Below are 17,432 nucleotides of genomic sequence, written 5' to 3' on the forward strand. Positions count from 1 at the left end.
TAAAGATCCGGTGCGGTCCTAATATAACAAAATTATAAAGATACAACTTATAAATAAAATAATTTGTTACCATTAATTGGGGTGTAATGAGATTTATAACATACCGAGCCTAAATTGAATCTTCCAATATTATTTATATTATAACTAAGATTTTTCAGATTTTTCAAACTTTTAAATACTCTTAGCATAATTGGTTCGGGTTAAATTTGAGTAACATCCAATACTCAAACTACCGGTCCCGGACAATAAAATCCTTTCAGATAGGATCGGAGTTAAATTCGAGTTTAGGATCGGATTCAGTTTAGATCTCCTCCGATACATACGGGCTGGGCTAAGGCAGCAGACGGCTCATCATCACCAATTTATACGGACGATGCCTATATTTTCTCTTGGATGTATGACTAAAAATGATTACTACTGTATGCTATATATGAAATGTGACAAAGCGGAGAAGCCTAATATTAAAAAAAAAAAAAAAAAAAAAAAAGATGGAGGAAGCTTTGTAATCAGAGTGCATGATTGTGACATTTTAATCTTTCAAATTTTCGAAGTCAAAAGAAAGAGACCTGTTCTTGATGCTTTTATCATCACTAGACCAAAATTAGTAATTTTGCCATAATCGACAAGTAAAAACTGGGAAACCAAACAATTCATAACCCAATCCAAATCTTAAAACCCTAAAAGTTCTATAGAGAGAAAGGACTAGTTTCTGTCTCTTCTTTTCTTTTCCATCCATAAAATTTCAACACTCACTCGGTTTCCCTAATCAGTTTTCGAGACGCTGAAAGAAGTAGAGATAACCCATGTCTTTAGGAGGATCTGTCGAGATACCTACTTTGCTGTCATTGAATATGACCCAACGACCTTCTTTCAATATGTGTGCCACATAGTGACCACAGTGCGTTGATGTTCCCATGTGGCTTACTATCCCAAACAGCTTATATCCTGCATTTTTTTGGAAGCTTTTAGAGTTAGGATCTGATAACGTTTTGGAAGGTGATAAAGAGTATTCAGGAAACTAACTCCCTCCTCCGTCTGGTAGTCCAGTCTGAGCTGGAGTTTGCGCTGAACTGCTAGAGGAAACGTCCATGTCTGAAACAGATGCATTAGGGTTGTTGAATATCCAATCTGTTGCTTTCTCTATATCTCCTCCCTGAATATAAATAATGTCGGTAATGAGACCAAAAAAAAAGATCCTCACCAAAAAACTACATTTAATTTGCCGAAAAGCGTTAAAAGAAAGACTTTACCGAGGCTTTGAGTGCCTTTCGAGCAACCTCTTCAGCAAAACCAAAGGAGATTAAGGTATCAACGCTTGATTGGTCAACGTCAGATGCCTGATGGGAGATTGGTGCGTCGATATCTATGATAACATTTAATACATCATCATGTTATAGGTTGGTAAAATCAAGCCTGGAAATATATTCAGCTACCTGGATCATCCATGTGAGAAAATAACCAGTTCGTCGCCTCTTCAACCCCAACATTAGACGTATTTATGGCGGCTTTCTGGCAATGAAGCTGGTTAAATCCCATTGAGACGAGTTGTGCAACTATCTCCTCATTGGCCACAGGCTGTGCAGTTTCCATCACTTCTTCTGGAACTGTACAGAATTAAGTCAACCATTATTCAGGCGAATTAGATGAAATAGCATTCTTTTACAAAATCAGTGACATACCGGCATCTGGCAACAGTTCTTCTCCAGGTTGAAGCCCTTTGCTGCGCATGTGGCTGATATCAATTACATCCGGAACATCAATGTACACATCTGTCTCATCAAGAAAAAAAAAAATAAGCATTTGTATATACAATGCAAGTAGGGAAACATTAAAAGGATTAGTGTTTCAGTAAGAGACCAAGCTTCTTTGGCACCCAGCCTGCATCCATAACAAACTTCCGCATGTGCAAGACCAAGTAATCTGGGAAAGACGTCAAACCAGTTGTCCTGCACAAATGTTCACCCACTCAAAGATTAGTATACATTGATTTTGTGCTAGGATTCACTAAGAAAAGAAACATCATACTTGATAGCTGTTGTCTTTCCCTTCAGAGCAGTGCTGTAGTAATCATGAATCTGCTCTGGTGATGCAAACGTTGCTAGACAAGCTTCTAAAGGAACTCGTGGGCGTACAATATCATCAGTTGACCTGCTTAGAATAAATATCTTAGATACTGCAGAGAAACTATGAAATATACTAAACTTGAGTCAACTAACTCACATATTATTTTCTTCCAATCCTTTGCCTGCTTTCTGGTTGTTAATGGCTTCTAATTCATCTTGATCAACAAAGGTATAGCAAAACAAAACACCACATAATTAAGGAACAGGCCAAATGATAAAAGCAAGCGGAACAGAGAAGAACAAGATATACCTTTATTAGTTGCCTCCTGCAGTGGAATGTTCAAAGAAAGAATACAGTCATCCCTCTTATTATATGAGACCTTCCCAGATGAACAAAGGATCTTTTCTTCTACTCCAAACTTGAAGCTCCTCGAGGGGTCTAAATCTGGTCTCGTGTTGTTGCCACGCTCAACTTTATCTAGCAAGTGGAGGAAAAAGTCGAGAGCATCCTACAAAACAGAATGGTGCTAGTTAGTGTGAAATCTTAATGAATTCAATAAAGAGATGTGTAGACAGGAGCACCAGTCAAAATTCTTAACATTCCAAAAGACATGGTTTTCACCTGCTGTCTCATAGAAGAGAACTCTCCATGGCCAGCAGCAACTACCGATTTGAACATGCGAGGAGGGATTCCTTCTTGCCTCTGTTATCGATTAAAGCCAAGCAAATATGTAAAGTCATTAGAAATCAACACAGTACAAAACAATTTGTGCCATCTTTGCGTATGTATATTTTATTCAAAAGACAATATGGACAAGATATTTAATAAACATATCAAATAGAATCTTACAGCTTCTGCAGTTGCAGCATCCTTCTGCATTTATAAGAATGGGAAAATCAATGTACTGAGGCCAAATGCCGTGGTTTGGATAATATAAGTCTCTTTAAATATTCATACCTCTGTTACAGGAATAGAGTACTTCCCAGATAGTAAACCATGTCCAAGCTTTGTCCTGCCACCAAAAATTTAGGAAATGAATATGCAAAACCCACATGCAACTTTCCTCATGGAAATCAGATTTAAAACAAACTGAACAGCATATTAGAACCAAGCGGAGAAATAACAAAAACTTGAGGATGGATCATGCAGATACAAAGCATCCACAAATATAATGTTAGAACCTTTTTATCTTTAGTGTGTCAAAAGTTTAACCGTATGATAACAGAAACTCAAGAGTATAAAACATAGTAATAATTTTTCTAGCAGAAACTCACAATTGCATATTGAGGTCCAAAGTTGGATCAGCAGGAGCCATTTCAAATGCCAACTTTAAGCTCTGATGTGAGAAGTATCTGCAACAATTTTAGTACAAGAAGTTACTACAGTGGATTCTACAAGGTTTGTTTTGCCTTTAGTTACTACAGTGGATTCTACAAGATTTGTTTTGCCTTTAGTAATACAAGTAATAAAAGGAAACAAGGCTAATGATCTACTTGCAAATAGTACCTTGAAATAAACGAATGGGTCGAGAAAAGAATCTGCATCGTAGCTGCCAAGTAGCAACTAGCAAAGGAAATGAAACGGGCATAAGGCATCAACAAGGAAATGAAATCCCTGATAAGATTTTAATTACAAAGAATACCTGTTCCCAAGATTGACAAGTCCAGTATATCCAGGTCCAAAAACTGGCACCAATTCTTTTCCACTCTCTTGTATACGGTTCCAATCAAAATTCGTATTTTGATCAAGTTCTCTTTCGGCAGTTGTCATTTCTGTCTGTAAAGATTGATTCAAACAACCCAAGAAAGTCGAGATTATTCAGATAAAAGATGCTTTATCAAAATAGCATATCTTTAAGCAATAAACTAGCAAACAGGGACAGTAGAACAAGAAATAGCATAAAATAGTATGCAATAACACTGATGTGAGTCTACTTGCTCTTGGCAAATGGGAAATTTAGCCTCATACATGTGCCTACATGTGCCACGTATTTACAAGATGTTGAAGAAAACAAGGTTGTTTTGTGGCAGTTGATAGTGAGAAAAAAAAAGAGGTCAAGAGAGAAGCATTCTGGAACAACCAGCAGTTGACCAAAGTGACCCAGAAAGGGTATCTATACAAGCCCCAAAACTACAAGAATACCTAAGATTGAGCCTTTAATGAAAACGCAGTTTACGAGATTCATGACTAAGACCATACTGACCTTCTGCATCGAGGAGAAGTCGATTCCAAAATGGGCCAGATGCTGAGCCAGGAGTGGGTCCAAAACACTGTCATCTTCAGGGTAAGAATAAACATCTGCCAAAATATTTGCAACCGAAAGTGCTAAAGATATTAAAACCTTCCCACGAACATGAAAATGAACACATAAAAACAAAGTGATGAAGGAAGTCCAGCCGAAAGCTAGCACTCAACTGCATTATCTATTCACAACAGTGAATACGGATTCATCTTTATTTTGACAATGTATGTACGTACGGGATTCCAACCACATAAAACATTTCTCCACTAAAATTAGATTAAGGAAACAAGACAAGTTTCCATTACCTGCTGCTTCCAAGTCAGCGGTGATAGTTCCAAGTTTTACAGCAAGAGGGTAGCTTGTTTCCTTGTAGTGCTCAACAGCATGGTTGTTTCCACCAGTCCCATCCCAATTTTTCCTCCCACAGAGAATCATCCCATCGGTAAGATTAAGCCAGAGATTCTCCTTCTTATCACACTTGGCACATTTCCAACCAGAGGGAGGAATAACAACGCCGCTCTTAAGCTGCTGCACCGTCAAAGCATGTTCACTAGCTTTCTTCTCCTCAGCTGTCCAAGCTGCAACTTGCTCTCTCCGCTCAGCACCAACGGCACTCAGAACAGTATCAACCGCAATCCTCACCTATTATAATCACGAAATAAATAGAAAGAGCTAAATACATGCACAGATCATGTTGCTGTAAATCATTTCTCTAATACCTTCTCTGGTAGTTCAACAGAAGGGAAAGGAAGTGAAACAAAGTCTGGAAGTATGACTATGCTATAAGATTCCTCATACTCAGTCTCATTGTTGTCAAATCCTCCATCAACACCTGCAAAATTACAAGCAAGAAAATCCTCAAATGAGAATCTTATAAAACAGTTACGCCATTGCAATTCAGTTAGGGATTAAATGATTAATGCATATATAAGTCATGTTCGTTTGGTTGCCGCAGTTTTCCGATGTCGGCGTCAATGAAAATAGTCAATGAAAATAGTTGTTGTTCGTTTCGTAGACGCCGCAGTATTAATCGTAGACGCAGATTTTTCGGCGATCGACGCGAGGACGCAGCGTTTAGACGAAGACGCAGTACCGGCGTCAATGAAACGTCAATGAAACAAACAAGAGTTTATTAAAAAAATTGACGCAGAGGCAGGTACCTGCGGCTGCGTCAACCAAACGAACAGCACTATATATTTTTCTGAATCGGGGTCGAGGCGAATTGTTTCATACCAATAGCGAGGAGAGTAGGTTTCTTGAGAGGGCGATCCTCGGGAACAGACTTGGGAGTGTCCTTGATGTGGAGATAAACAGGATTCCCCGTCTTCTCGTGATTCCAAGCAACGTAGTCTTTTCCAAAAGCAAGGAAGCTGTTCATGTCTACGAACAATCCTCCTTCCGATCTCTGTAAACATCATCACCACACATCAGTGAGTCGCCGCCACTTCGAAAGAGTCAATAACAAGAAAACGAGGTGAGAGGGGTTATCGAGAGGTTTACCGGGGTGTCGAAGGAGAGGCAACACTCGTGCTTGTAGATGCGGTGGGTGGGTTCGGGGATCTGAACCCTAGACAAGTTGGATCGGAGAAGTTCCATAAGGGTTTTTGGGGATGAAGGCGAAGTCTCGACGGAGAAAGCTCGACGGAGAGACGCTAAATGTGTTGTGATTATCTCAGCAGGTCTTTGTTAAAAAGGTTTCAGGTGAAACGGTGACGTTCGGCTGAAGTCCTTTTCTCTTGATTCTTGACTCAACTTTTGGGTTTCATAAGCAAAAACGAAAGTAAATCGTGTCAAGTAGGAAAAAATTCGTTAACCAACATTTGTTGGATAAGCTTAAAAAAATACTCCACTAAATGGAGGAATATTATTAGTATTACTCTCTGGATAGAGTTTGGATAATAATAATAATAATAATAATAATAATAATAATAATAATACAAATTAGAATACTGTACGGCCCAATAACGAATTTTATATTTACCCAATCCTTGGGGTACACATGAGAATATTGTACGGCCCAATAGATTTTGTAGTTACCCAATCCAAAACAGGAAAATAAACTATATGTAAAATAACTGGCAAATAATTTTTTTTTTGTCAACAACTGGAAAATAATTATTAGGTTTATATATATTGTTCCTAGGTGAAACGTTTTCGGTTAACGTTTGAAACACTAAATTCAAATGTTACAATTCTAATTTTGTTGGGTCATCATGTTTATTTTACTAATTTGTCTTCTTTTATTTTATATACTACTTTGGAAATAAGAAAATTCGGTTAGGTAACCAAACAAACTTGAAGAAGTGGATATGCAACTCAGTGTTGAATTCATTTAAATGCTCATTGCGGGATTTAGTTAACTAAGTTTGGCAACTTAAACACAAACCGTAATGCCTAAGCATATTTAGAATATGTTGTAAGTTATGAACTATTGTATATTGTTTTTAAAATTGTATACAATAATTATAATTCGCATTGTGCACATCTTTTGTTAAATAAGTTTACACTTCAAAGTAACTAACCAATTAATCTAATGTTCTAATTTTATGCTTGGCATGGATATAGTTCAGTCAGATACTGAAAAATTATGCTCTAGACTTCATATTTAAAAATTAAACACAACATTTAAAATTTTAAAAATATTGGATTGTTCCTCAGTCTTCTTGACATTCTTGTCAATTATTTAGATGACAATGTCAAAACGACGCCACTTTTCTAGATCATAAATTTTGGAAGATGGGACATCATTTCTCTTCCAGAAGAAAGTGAATGATCCATAAAACAAAAATATTTAGTAAAAATAAGAATTGTAAACAATGGATTATACAAGAATTAGATATCATCAGGGGCGGAGGCAGCATATGAGGAGGGGGTCAGCTGACCCCACTACTTTTAAAAATATATATTGTTTTGTTTTAAGAAAAATTTGTGTTGACCCCACTAAAAAAATAATTTTGATCCCACAAAAATAATTACTAAACACTGAAGCTAAAATTTAATTATACAACTAAAATAATTATACTTTATATTATTGAAACTTTGGAGTTATATTAGTTTTAACCTCATTTTTTGATAATTACCCAAAAATATAAAATTCCTAAACATGTTTTGTTATTTTATTCTTTAGTAATATGTTAGTTTAATCCCAAATTGTATTAGGTCTAACTAATTTACAATGTAGAAATATTATAAAACAAGTAAACATAAAAAGAAAATAAAATATATTCTTCTTCCTTGGGAACAGAAGATGACGGCGGACTCCTAACTCGTGCTCTAAAATTATTTTTTAGTTAAATTTTAGGTTGTTTTTTTTAGCCAATAAAACTGTCATAAAAAAGTTTCAAGCTATGAGTGTGCGTAGAGTAAAACTGCAATAATCATGTGTATTTTAGAGATAGAGATAGAGTTTTGTTTTTTATTCACTGTTAGCTATTTTTTCTTAAAAACTTTAAAAATACATAACACTCTAAATAAAGAAGCGGTCATTATACAACCATTTTTTTGTTTGAATAAATTTTTACATTCGACAGACAATAGAGTGTGCCTAGAGTATATATAGTTTTTTGTGGTATATAAATTTTATTTTTTTATTTTTTTCCGATCCCTTTACAAAACATTTCTGGCTCCGCCACCACTGGATATCATCATGTAACAACAAATCAGATTCAACAAAAGGGTAGTTAAGTAAGCCACCAGGTACACGTGTTTGAGTAATGATGTGAATGCCAAAGGGAAAGTGCAAGAAATGACTGCTGGCTTGATTCTCATATACTCACAAGAGCCACATTTGGTCTAATATCTAGGCTTGAGTTAGCTTTCCTTGATATAATGCATCGTGTGATAACAAGAAGATATTGTTGGCTAGGTGATTTCAAGATAGATTACATGTGTTGGGCGAAAAAAAAATAGATAGTGGAGTTTTGGCAGAGAGACAATTAAAGTAAGTGTATGAATGATCCTGAAGAAGGAATGGTTATAATTTCTGTATTTTAATATAGATTTTCAAAACCAAACCAAAATACCATTTTCTAAAGAAAACTATCGCAGCTACTACCAAATAAATAAGATAATCTGATATATGGCATAATTTATTTCTGACAAATACATGTCTGTCAGTCATCACTCATGAATTTTCTATAACTTTTGTATACTACATTTAGAATACTAATTGATAGATAAATCCAGTATACTAATGTAAACTCTTATGCATGAGCAAGTGCTAAATCCATGAATACGATTGTTAATTGGTAAAAAAAATTGTTGTTTATTGTTAATTGGTAATCACATCATTTATAAAGAAGTCTGCATGTACCTTTTACAACAATCTCATTTTTAGGATTTTCATATTTATAAAAGGAAAATTATAATGGATAAAACATATCAAGATCGACATGAAATTGATAGGTCAGTGCAATAATCTCACGTCACTATATCACACTGTGTTGGTTCAAAATTCCAGATAAGAAGTAAAAAGTTTTCTAAAACTACTAGAGTAGTTGAAAACAAAATAGCAGGACCAAGTTGGTCCATCCATTTTTCTCAAAACTATTCTCTTTGAAACTACTGCTATCCCTTTAGAGCATCTCCAATCCCACTTTATTTTTTCACTTTAAAATAGAGTTTAGAGTAAAAATGCTCCAATGATACTCTATTTCTCACTCTATAATAGAGTGAAAAATAGGTTTACTCCAAATATAGAGTAACTTGTTTTTTTTTGTTCATCACTCTATTTTCTACTCTAAAATAGAGTACCATTGGAGCAAATTCAAACGATGGTCTTAAACAAACAATTCAGTGTAATAAAAATGGAAAGGGCACAAAGTGCTTTTTTATATTACAAAATTAATTCAGATAAAAACATTTTGAGAGAAAAATAAAAGTAAAACGATTGTGGGCCATCATTTTACTTCCACTAACATTATTCCAAAGTTATAAAAATATATCTGTTCGATTTTTCTCTCTCTTGTCCAATCAAAATGTGCATATCAACACATTACTCTCTCTCTTATTCGTGGAATCTAATTATTCCTTTTCAAAAAACAATTGAATAGCTAAATAAAGAAAGAAACAAAAGCTCCTTTTCGCCATTATTAAATCATCTTTCTCCCTCTCTGAATCAATGAAGACTACTTGAATTATCGATCCCTACATTCTTCTATAACGAATATTTCATGTCTATCTTTTAGTTTTATACATACTATCGTATAACAGAAGCAAGAAAAGACTTATCTAATGTTTGGAGTTAATCGTGTGAAAAGAAAGTAGAACACTAGTAGAAAAATGTTATATAGACACGAAAATTTTCTTGACTAACGCTAATTTTTCGTGACTATACATTGATGTAGACACGAAAAGTCACGAAAAAATTTCGTGTGTATACGATCGTGACCAAAATTTACCGTGACTAAACGTGTATAAAACAGTCACGTTTTTGACACTGTTATTTTCGTGGTTTATATTTGTCACGCTTAGTGTTTGTGACTATTCCGTGACTATTTATTAAAAAAAAACAAAAAAAAAATAATTAGCAAATTAAGAATTAATGAATTAAAAAACAATACAAATATGTTTTTCGTATATATGGTGTCATATACATATTTATATATCATACATATAAGTATAACATATATACACACATATACAAAAGCGTGAGCTTGACCGGAGATTTAACTTCGCCGGCACAGCTCCGCCCTAGCCTCTGGTTTGTCACGTCGCGCCTCTGCATTCGGTTAGTCGCGCCTCTGCCTGCGGTTCGTCACTCCTCCGCCTCGTCACTACATGCGGCATGTCTCTGCTATCTCATCCTTCGCCTCTGGTGTGCCTCCACTACTCCAGCTGTTCTTTACTCCAAATTGTCTCATACCAGATCTGTGAGCCGAGATGTTTGTACGATCTAGATCTGATGCCGAACATCGAATCTCCGTGTGCGAGAACAACTCCGACGATAACTGCATTTCACACCAGTCTCAGGCGCAACAACAACATCGTATCGTAGGAGTAGATTTGGTAGACAGTGAAGGAGATCTGGTGATGGCAGAAGGAAGAGATTCGGTTTGATAAAATACTATAGTGGTTGGTGAAAAGATTATGTGAGTGGAGTAGAAGAAAGGAATTAGGTGACCAGAATCGATGAAATCGATTTGTTTGTGTTAAGAGGAAGAGAATCGTTTGTAGAAGAAGATAATACTTGTTTACAGAGGAAAAGGTACATGGGAGAACGAGAGAAAAAGGAATGAAGTAATATGAGCCATTAGATCAAATTGATCAATGGTTAAGACAGTTATCCTTGTCAAAAGGTATAGACCAATGAGAAAATTTCACTAAAGTATCTTGCTTTTATCTTTCTTTCTTTTTTTTTCTTTTTTTCCCGACTTTGTTTTCTTTTTTCTTTGTAACACATGCATCCTCTACCATTATATGTATTTTGTTATTATCGTTAGGTTGTTATTTCTAGGTATTTGGTTCATAGTTTTCAGATAATTTAGATTATTAGATATAAAATTTAAAAATGTAATGTAGAAGTTAACTTCAAAATTGAGGAATTTAAAATTTTAAAGGATTCAATCCATATTTAAAATGATTTAGTTCACATTTAAAAGGAGAAAAATTAAAAATTGTTTTTAAACTACAAATTTGACTTCTGAGTATATATAAAATTATATTTTTTATTTACATTTTTAACTAACTAGAATTTTTATATTTGAGTCATTTTATTATTTAAGTTTTGATGTTTGGATAAGGTTTGTGGTAAGGTTTAAAGTAGGGTTTGAAGTAGGGTTTGTGGTTATGTTTAAAGTTATGATTTGAAAAAAGAAATTAAAATCTTTTAACTCTGTATAAGAGTTAGATCTTAGTTTAAGCTATAATATAGTAAACTACATTGCATATTCAGAGTTTAGGGTTTCAAAATTTCACTTAGGGTTTAGAGATTTAAATAGTCGTGAACAAAATGTGACAAATTCATGACTACTTAAAAAAAGTAACACCATCTGGTCACGGTTTTTAATTATGTCCGATTAGTCACGAAATTATTGTGGCAAAACGTGTCTATATCTAGTCACATTATCTTTTGTGACAAAAACATGACTATTAGTGCCACGGAAATGACACGATTAGTCACGTTTTTTCCTATTTTCATATTTTGTGACTAATCGAGACTTTTTCGTGACTAATCAAAAAATAGTCACACACATAAGTGACTAAAACGTGACTATAGGAGTAATTTCTACTAGTGGAAGTCAAATCTCGATAGCAATCTCTATATATAGTTCTTCAGTTACACATTATTTTTTATAAATCTAAAAAAAATGGGACAGACACTTTTCACTTGTCCGTTAATTGAACTCCCCTCTTCGTTTAAAATGCTAATGATTTTCTTATCAGCAAATCAACGTATATATATATACGTCAACCGACATCTAATATAATTTTTTCATCTATATATATGAATCTATCTAAAAGTCCCACCAAATGTAGGAGTCCAGAAATCTACTGTAGTATCGTGTGTCACTGGAAACGTGCTCGAAACTGGCACTAAGCATAAGCCTCGACTTCTAAGATCTGGCTCTTCTGATACGTCTAGCTCTTTGGGATGATCACTCTGCATCATTGGTAAATAAAAAGCTAATTAAACTTCAATAATCCTCTTTGATTGCAAAAGCATCTCGCTACATTGTTTTTTTGGAATAATGTTTTGTCAAATCTTGAAGATGAAGAAACCATTAAATAAATACATGTAATAAAGAACACGAACGAGAGCTATACTCTAATTCAATTGTATAATGATAACAGTAATAATGTACAGAAAACTATAATAAAATAACTACCTGTTGATGCTGTAAAGAAGCTCCACTTTTCATGTATGGGGTGCTCAGAGCCTGAAGTATAATCATTTGCGGGTTTGTACATCAGTAGAAATACAATAACTAACTTATACTAATATTGTGTAGCAAAAGAAAACAAAAAGTTATATACTATAAAAACAAGGGATGGGCAAACTTACAGAAACTTGTTGGTGTAAAAACTTAATGTATTCAATGGCTTCAGAGAGCACTGAGGCTGCGTCAGTCTGACACAAAACCACATGAGATTCAGTAAAACAAAATCTAAGAATTGTATTTCATTCATCATCCCCAAAAATAATATCTATAGAATAACATAGGAGTACTTTATAACAAAAAGAAAGATATACTAATAATGACAGTAGACAAATATACTAATACACACTCATCATCTTTCTGAAAGCTAAAGCAAAAAATTGCAGAGATAGAGAGAGAGTACCTTTCCGAAAGGTGAAACCAATTGTTGGAGCGCAGCGATTCTGTCCCCCATTTTCTCTTTCCTCACCTAATTCAGCAGAAACAAATATTTTAATATAATTAAGCAGAAAAAAACTTAAGAAATCTTGCAATCATGCAAGAATTTGGGGAAGAATGTTTGTATTAATGATATCAAAAGAATACAACTTAGAAAGCCTGCTTATTTTGTGAAAAAAAAAATATATGGATATGGGTTGTCTAAATCAAAAATATTTTTGGATGGAAATGATAAAACCTAATAAACGTGTTTAAATTAGGGTTTTTCTTTAATTAACAAAAAGATTCGTTTTTTTTTTCTTTTGACAAAACCAGGGAAATATTTGTATATTTAAACCATTTATAAAAAATATCAATGTGCATAAAGATGCCTTTAATAGAGTCCCAAAAAGAAGCTTTTATTATTTTATATCTTTAATAATAAAAGCAAAATATACCTTGAAAGCTGGTGACGGAGACGCTGCTTCGCTCTTAGCCCTTTTCGCCGCCGGTTGATCACCTCCGCCTCTCTTTACATCACTGCTACTCGAATCTCGAATCTCAGATACACTCTGAACCGAAAACAATCCATATCTATGTAAAACATCCGTGGATATAACTCGTGCAGCTATATATATTATATATATAAACCTTGGGTTGCTCCTCAAAACTCGGCCGGTGAAGCTGAGGCGGCTGTATCGACGGAAAAAAGTTCGACGACGCGTCATGTTGAGTAGGACCCACGTTTCCAGCCGTCGCCGCAGGGTTCCAAAACGTCGCGTTGTTAGAGAATCTCAAAGGACTGTGTGGTTTCGGCGGCGAAGATCTTAAAAACCAAGTCGAAGGTAGCGCCGTCGCTATCTGGTCGTAGTTTCCGGTGGAGGAACCGAACTGAGAGTAACCAAGATTTGATTGCTGATGATTCCTCGACGGTTGCTGTTCGGAAGAGCCAGCCAAGTTGTAGCCAGCTCCTTGATGTTGATGGAACATAGCTGAAGAGGAGTTAGGAGTTGTTGATGTTCCGTACATGGTGTTGGTCGAGTTGTCAATAGAGAAACCTTGACATGTCACTGTGCTACTGTCGGTACTTGAGCTCCCATGAGGACTGAACTGAGGGTGATCTGAAAAGAACCCGCGGTTGCTGCTCGTCATGTTTAGCTGCGGTTTGAAATCGTTATTATTGATATGTGGGTCTCGCCACAAAGCTTGGTGGTGAGAGGAATCAGATTCTTGAAGCTGGTAAGACGTTGTGGATGACGTCGTGTTAGCGTTTGCGTTTGAGGTCGCATCTAAATTGAGATTCTCTTGAAGCATCCCTCCGAAGCTTGTCTCCGCTTTACTATCTCCTCTTCTTTTGTTCCCCGCAATGAAAAAAACAAAAGACAGAACACACAATCATTAAGTTTATTGTTACACAATGATTCGAACCAAGAAAAAAGGAAACAATCTGAAGACTCACAGGAGAGATTGATTCCATTGATCAACTGGTGATTGTGAAGAAAGCCCTAGACCAATCATCTGTAGATGGTGATCAGTAGCTAACGAATGATGATCTTGATGATGAAGCTTATCATGGAAAACAGCAGAACCACCAGATTCATTTGAGTTTGCTCTCATGGAAGAGGAAGAAGATATTGAGGAAGAAGAAGATACTTTCCACCAGCTTCCAGAGTTTATGAAATCATGATGATCTCCCATCGATTTTTTTGTTATCACTATGTGTGTAATATATATATATGTTGGTGAGGATCTTAATTTGTTGTGTCTTCTCAGATTGTCCTTCACATGAAATGATGATGAGGATCCACACGAGAGAGATACTTATAGTTGTAAATATTTATCAATTTATATTGGATATTTTTCTTTTTTTCTGGTAGGGTTTTCGTTAACTATCTGTGAAGACATCCGATTAATGTTTGGTTGACATTTTTTTAGATGGCTCTCGCTGACTCTTTTGCCCACGTCATACTCAACTTCTCCTTCTTTTTTTGCTTTCTCAAGAAAAATGTTTATTTTACATTGGTTGTCTTTTTTATTTCATAATTTAAAGAATACAGTAGTTCGACTTTTATTCATTTGTTATCTTTTGGTAAAGTTTCCTTTAACTATTGTACAAAATACATAATGTAAGAATAATCAAATCACCTCTCTTAATAACTTTTTTTTATATTCGTATCATTTATTTCTGGACATTTTGGTTTTCGGTTCCGTTCAGTTCATTTAATTCGGTGTTTGTTTTTTAGGTTCTATAGATATATGTTGATTCATTCGGATATTATGAAATTTGGTTCGATTATTTTGGTATTCGGATTACAAGGTTGAGAACATATTTATATCCAGAAAATTAGCCTCAGTTCTCTCTGATTTTCGAATAATTTTGGTTAATTCACCTAAATTTTATTGATAATTTAGGTTTTCGAAAAAAATATCAGATAAATTGTAGTTTATGGATAAATATCGAGTAGTTCAGATAATCTGAAATATAAGATTCGGATAATTTGGGGTTTTAGATTATTTGGTTTACAAATAATACTTTTAGATAATTTGTTATTTTAAACTAAATCTAATTAATATTTTATGTATATAAATCATATTTTAAATATTTCGATATTTCATTCAGCTGTTGGTTCAATTTCAGTTTTTCGATTCAAAAATATGTAAATTCGATTCGGTTCGGTTATTTGATTCCGGATATGTCTAGTGGCATAACATTCATTTAATTGTATAGATTCGAAATGACCTTCAGTTCTTTCTTTTTAGGGTTTGTCGTCTTATAACATCATTTATATAGATATTATCATTAATATAATACTAAATTATAAGTAACAATTTTAACATCAAGCGACGAATATTTGAAACACAAGAATACACTGTAAGCGTTTTCTACAAACGAGTCCACGAGGAACATTTTCATCGGCATCATGAGAACAAACACTTCTGTATATATATGTTCATAATAAACAACTTCACAGTTTTTTTTGACTGAATAATAAACAACTTCACAGTTAATACTAAGACCACCACGAACAACTCTCTCCATATCTTTCATGAAATGTTAGGTAAAATTTATATCCACTAATACGTACTGTATTATTTAGCATTTTCTTAAAATCAAACCATCTAGTTTAAAGAACTTTGCATCTATGCCAACTACTTGACCAAAAAGTTTTTTTTTGTTCCGTCAACTTCAATTCATTCAGTGAATGAAACGGAATCTAGTTTAAAATATTGTTCCCTCTATCATAAATCTAGTGGAGTTTTTAGCATCACGTTTAAAATTATTTCACTATTTAGTTAAAATTAATTAAAATATTCCTTCCGTTTCTAAAATTAAAATTTTGTAGAGTTTTCACGTTTATTAAGAATATGATAAATGTTTACAATTTAATTTACAATTTATTTTTAATACACTTTCTAATAACTATCCACCAATAAAATTTAATCAATTCAAATATTTACAGTTAATGTTCCTAAAAAAATATACAAAAGTACTTTTTAAAAAACTATTTTTGTAGAATAAAAATAAACTCTAAAAAAACTTACTTTTCGGAATGGGAGAGTATAGAAGTTAACCACAATTAACTTTTGTTTTGTAAGGATCCAACAAGTAACAAATTGACTTTATGAATAAGTGTAAAGGATAAAAATGGAGGCAGGAAGTTGACACAGAATTTGACTTCAGTTTAAACGAGTGTTGGACTGACTAGACCAAGAAACGCGTCACCGTCACGGTCAGTCACAATCAGAGTCACAGACCATTGAAGATATTTTGATTTTCAGTATCTGACGTTTGGCTATGATCCTCACCGTTATATTTTTCCCGGTTACATCAAGTCAACGAGTGGGCTCCACGTGGCGTGCGCGCGTGCTTTGGCATATGGACCCCACTTGTTCCGTCTCGGAGTCAGAGCCCGGATGTGACACCTCTCTTCCTCTTTTGTTCGGCATCTTTGTCTTAATCTTGATTAATAAAATTGTATTCTCTTTATGGCTAAAAACAAGTACTAGTACTAAATTTAAATATTTTAAATATTATTTTACTTCAGCATTAATTAAAATAGTTAATAATAAATTATATATTTCAATTATTACTTTTTGTATTGTTGCCAAAAAAAATATTACTTTTTGTATTAGCTTTTGAAAAAATATTGTTAAATGTCTAAAACAATTTATATATTAAAAGTTAAAACAGATTATAAGATTAATATCCAATTTTAATATCCTTGTTTTTTCAGCAGTCGTCTCTTTAATCATTTCCTTTTGCCTTACGTTGGTCTCTATACGCACATTCTCTTCCAATTCTCAACGAGTCCGACAAAGTACAAAGTCACATAGATATTGAATTATGCTTACACTTTTGCATTAGTATTTGGATTATAGTGAAACCGTGTCTAATATTATCACATACTTTCTTTTACAGCCGCTAAAAGTTAGTTTGCAATTTGCATGATCCTGTTCTTTTCTAAAAACATATACATTCTTTAGAAAAACAAATTTCAGTTACCTTTTTACGTTTTACACTAGATCAGTTCGGTCACTGGTCCATATTACCTGGTTTTTTCATTGAAGTATTTGAATAACTATTTGCAACACGAGTTAACAACTATATATAGCACCAGTTAGTTTCTTTGCATTTTCTTATTGAAGTGTTCAATTCTCATTCTTTAAGATAGCACCATGTTGAAAATAATTTACTTACTAACATTGAAGTACTAATAAATTAGTCATGTCTTCCTTTCAAATTTGAAAACTGTTGTAATGGTACTTCATTTGGGGAAGAAAAAAAAGAACAGAGTATGTTAAAAAAAAGTACTAATAATTACTTATTATAT

At 34.0% G+C, this 17,432-nt stretch overlaps 2 protein-coding genes across 3 annotated transcripts; both read right to left on the minus strand.

The window, feature by feature from the left end:
• Positions 1 to 516: 516 nt before the first annotated feature.
• Positions 517 to 6,098, minus strand: LOC106357483 (ubiquitin carboxyl-terminal hydrolase 14). The gene is made up of 20 exons (XM_013797144.3): positions 5,807 to 6,098; positions 5,540 to 5,711; positions 5,026 to 5,138; positions 4,612 to 4,948; positions 4,268 to 4,362; positions 3,707 to 3,840; positions 3,571 to 3,627; positions 3,339 to 3,416; positions 3,022 to 3,076; positions 2,914 to 2,937; positions 2,686 to 2,766; positions 2,374 to 2,572; positions 2,221 to 2,278; positions 2,026 to 2,148; positions 1,858 to 1,946; positions 1,680 to 1,769; positions 1,434 to 1,604; positions 1,251 to 1,363; positions 1,024 to 1,153; positions 517 to 945 (listed from the first exon to the last, which is right to left on the minus strand). Exons 1-20 carry the CDS (start codon positions 5,900 to 5,902, stop codon positions 767 to 769), a joined length of 2,394 nt encoding a protein of 797 aa, XP_013652598.1. The 5' UTR covers positions 5,903 to 6,098; the 3' UTR covers positions 517 to 766.
• A 3,732-nt stretch (positions 6,099 to 9,830) lies between these two features.
• LOC125596909 (transcription factor bHLH123-like) lies at positions 9,831 to 14,429 on the minus strand. Of its 2 annotated transcripts, none has more exons than XM_048771907.1 (7): positions 14,060 to 14,429; positions 13,252 to 13,948; positions 13,059 to 13,172; positions 12,587 to 12,652; positions 12,309 to 12,374; positions 12,133 to 12,183; positions 9,831 to 11,906 (listed from the first exon to the last, which is right to left on the minus strand). In XM_048771907.1, the coding sequence occupies exons 1-7, from the start codon at positions 14,296 to 14,298 to the stop codon at positions 11,757 to 11,759; spliced, it is 1,383 nt and encodes a 460-aa protein (XP_048627864.1). In that variant the 5' UTR covers positions 14,299 to 14,429; the 3' UTR covers positions 9,831 to 11,756. The 2 variants fall into 2 exon arrangements, with proteins under 2 accessions (XP_048627864.1, XP_048627863.1); XM_048771906.1 differs by having other exon boundaries at positions 13,252 to 13,951; positions 14,060 to 14,423.
• Between the last annotated feature and the right edge of the window lie 3,003 nt (positions 14,430 to 17,432).

This window comes from Brassica napus, unplaced genomic scaffold (genome assembly GCF_020379485.1).
Source record: "Brassica napus cultivar Da-Ae unplaced genomic scaffold, Da-Ae ScsIHWf_1320;HRSCAF=1886, whole genome shotgun sequence".
Classification (NCBI taxonomy): domain Eukaryota; kingdom Viridiplantae; phylum Streptophyta; class Magnoliopsida; order Brassicales; family Brassicaceae; genus Brassica; species Brassica napus.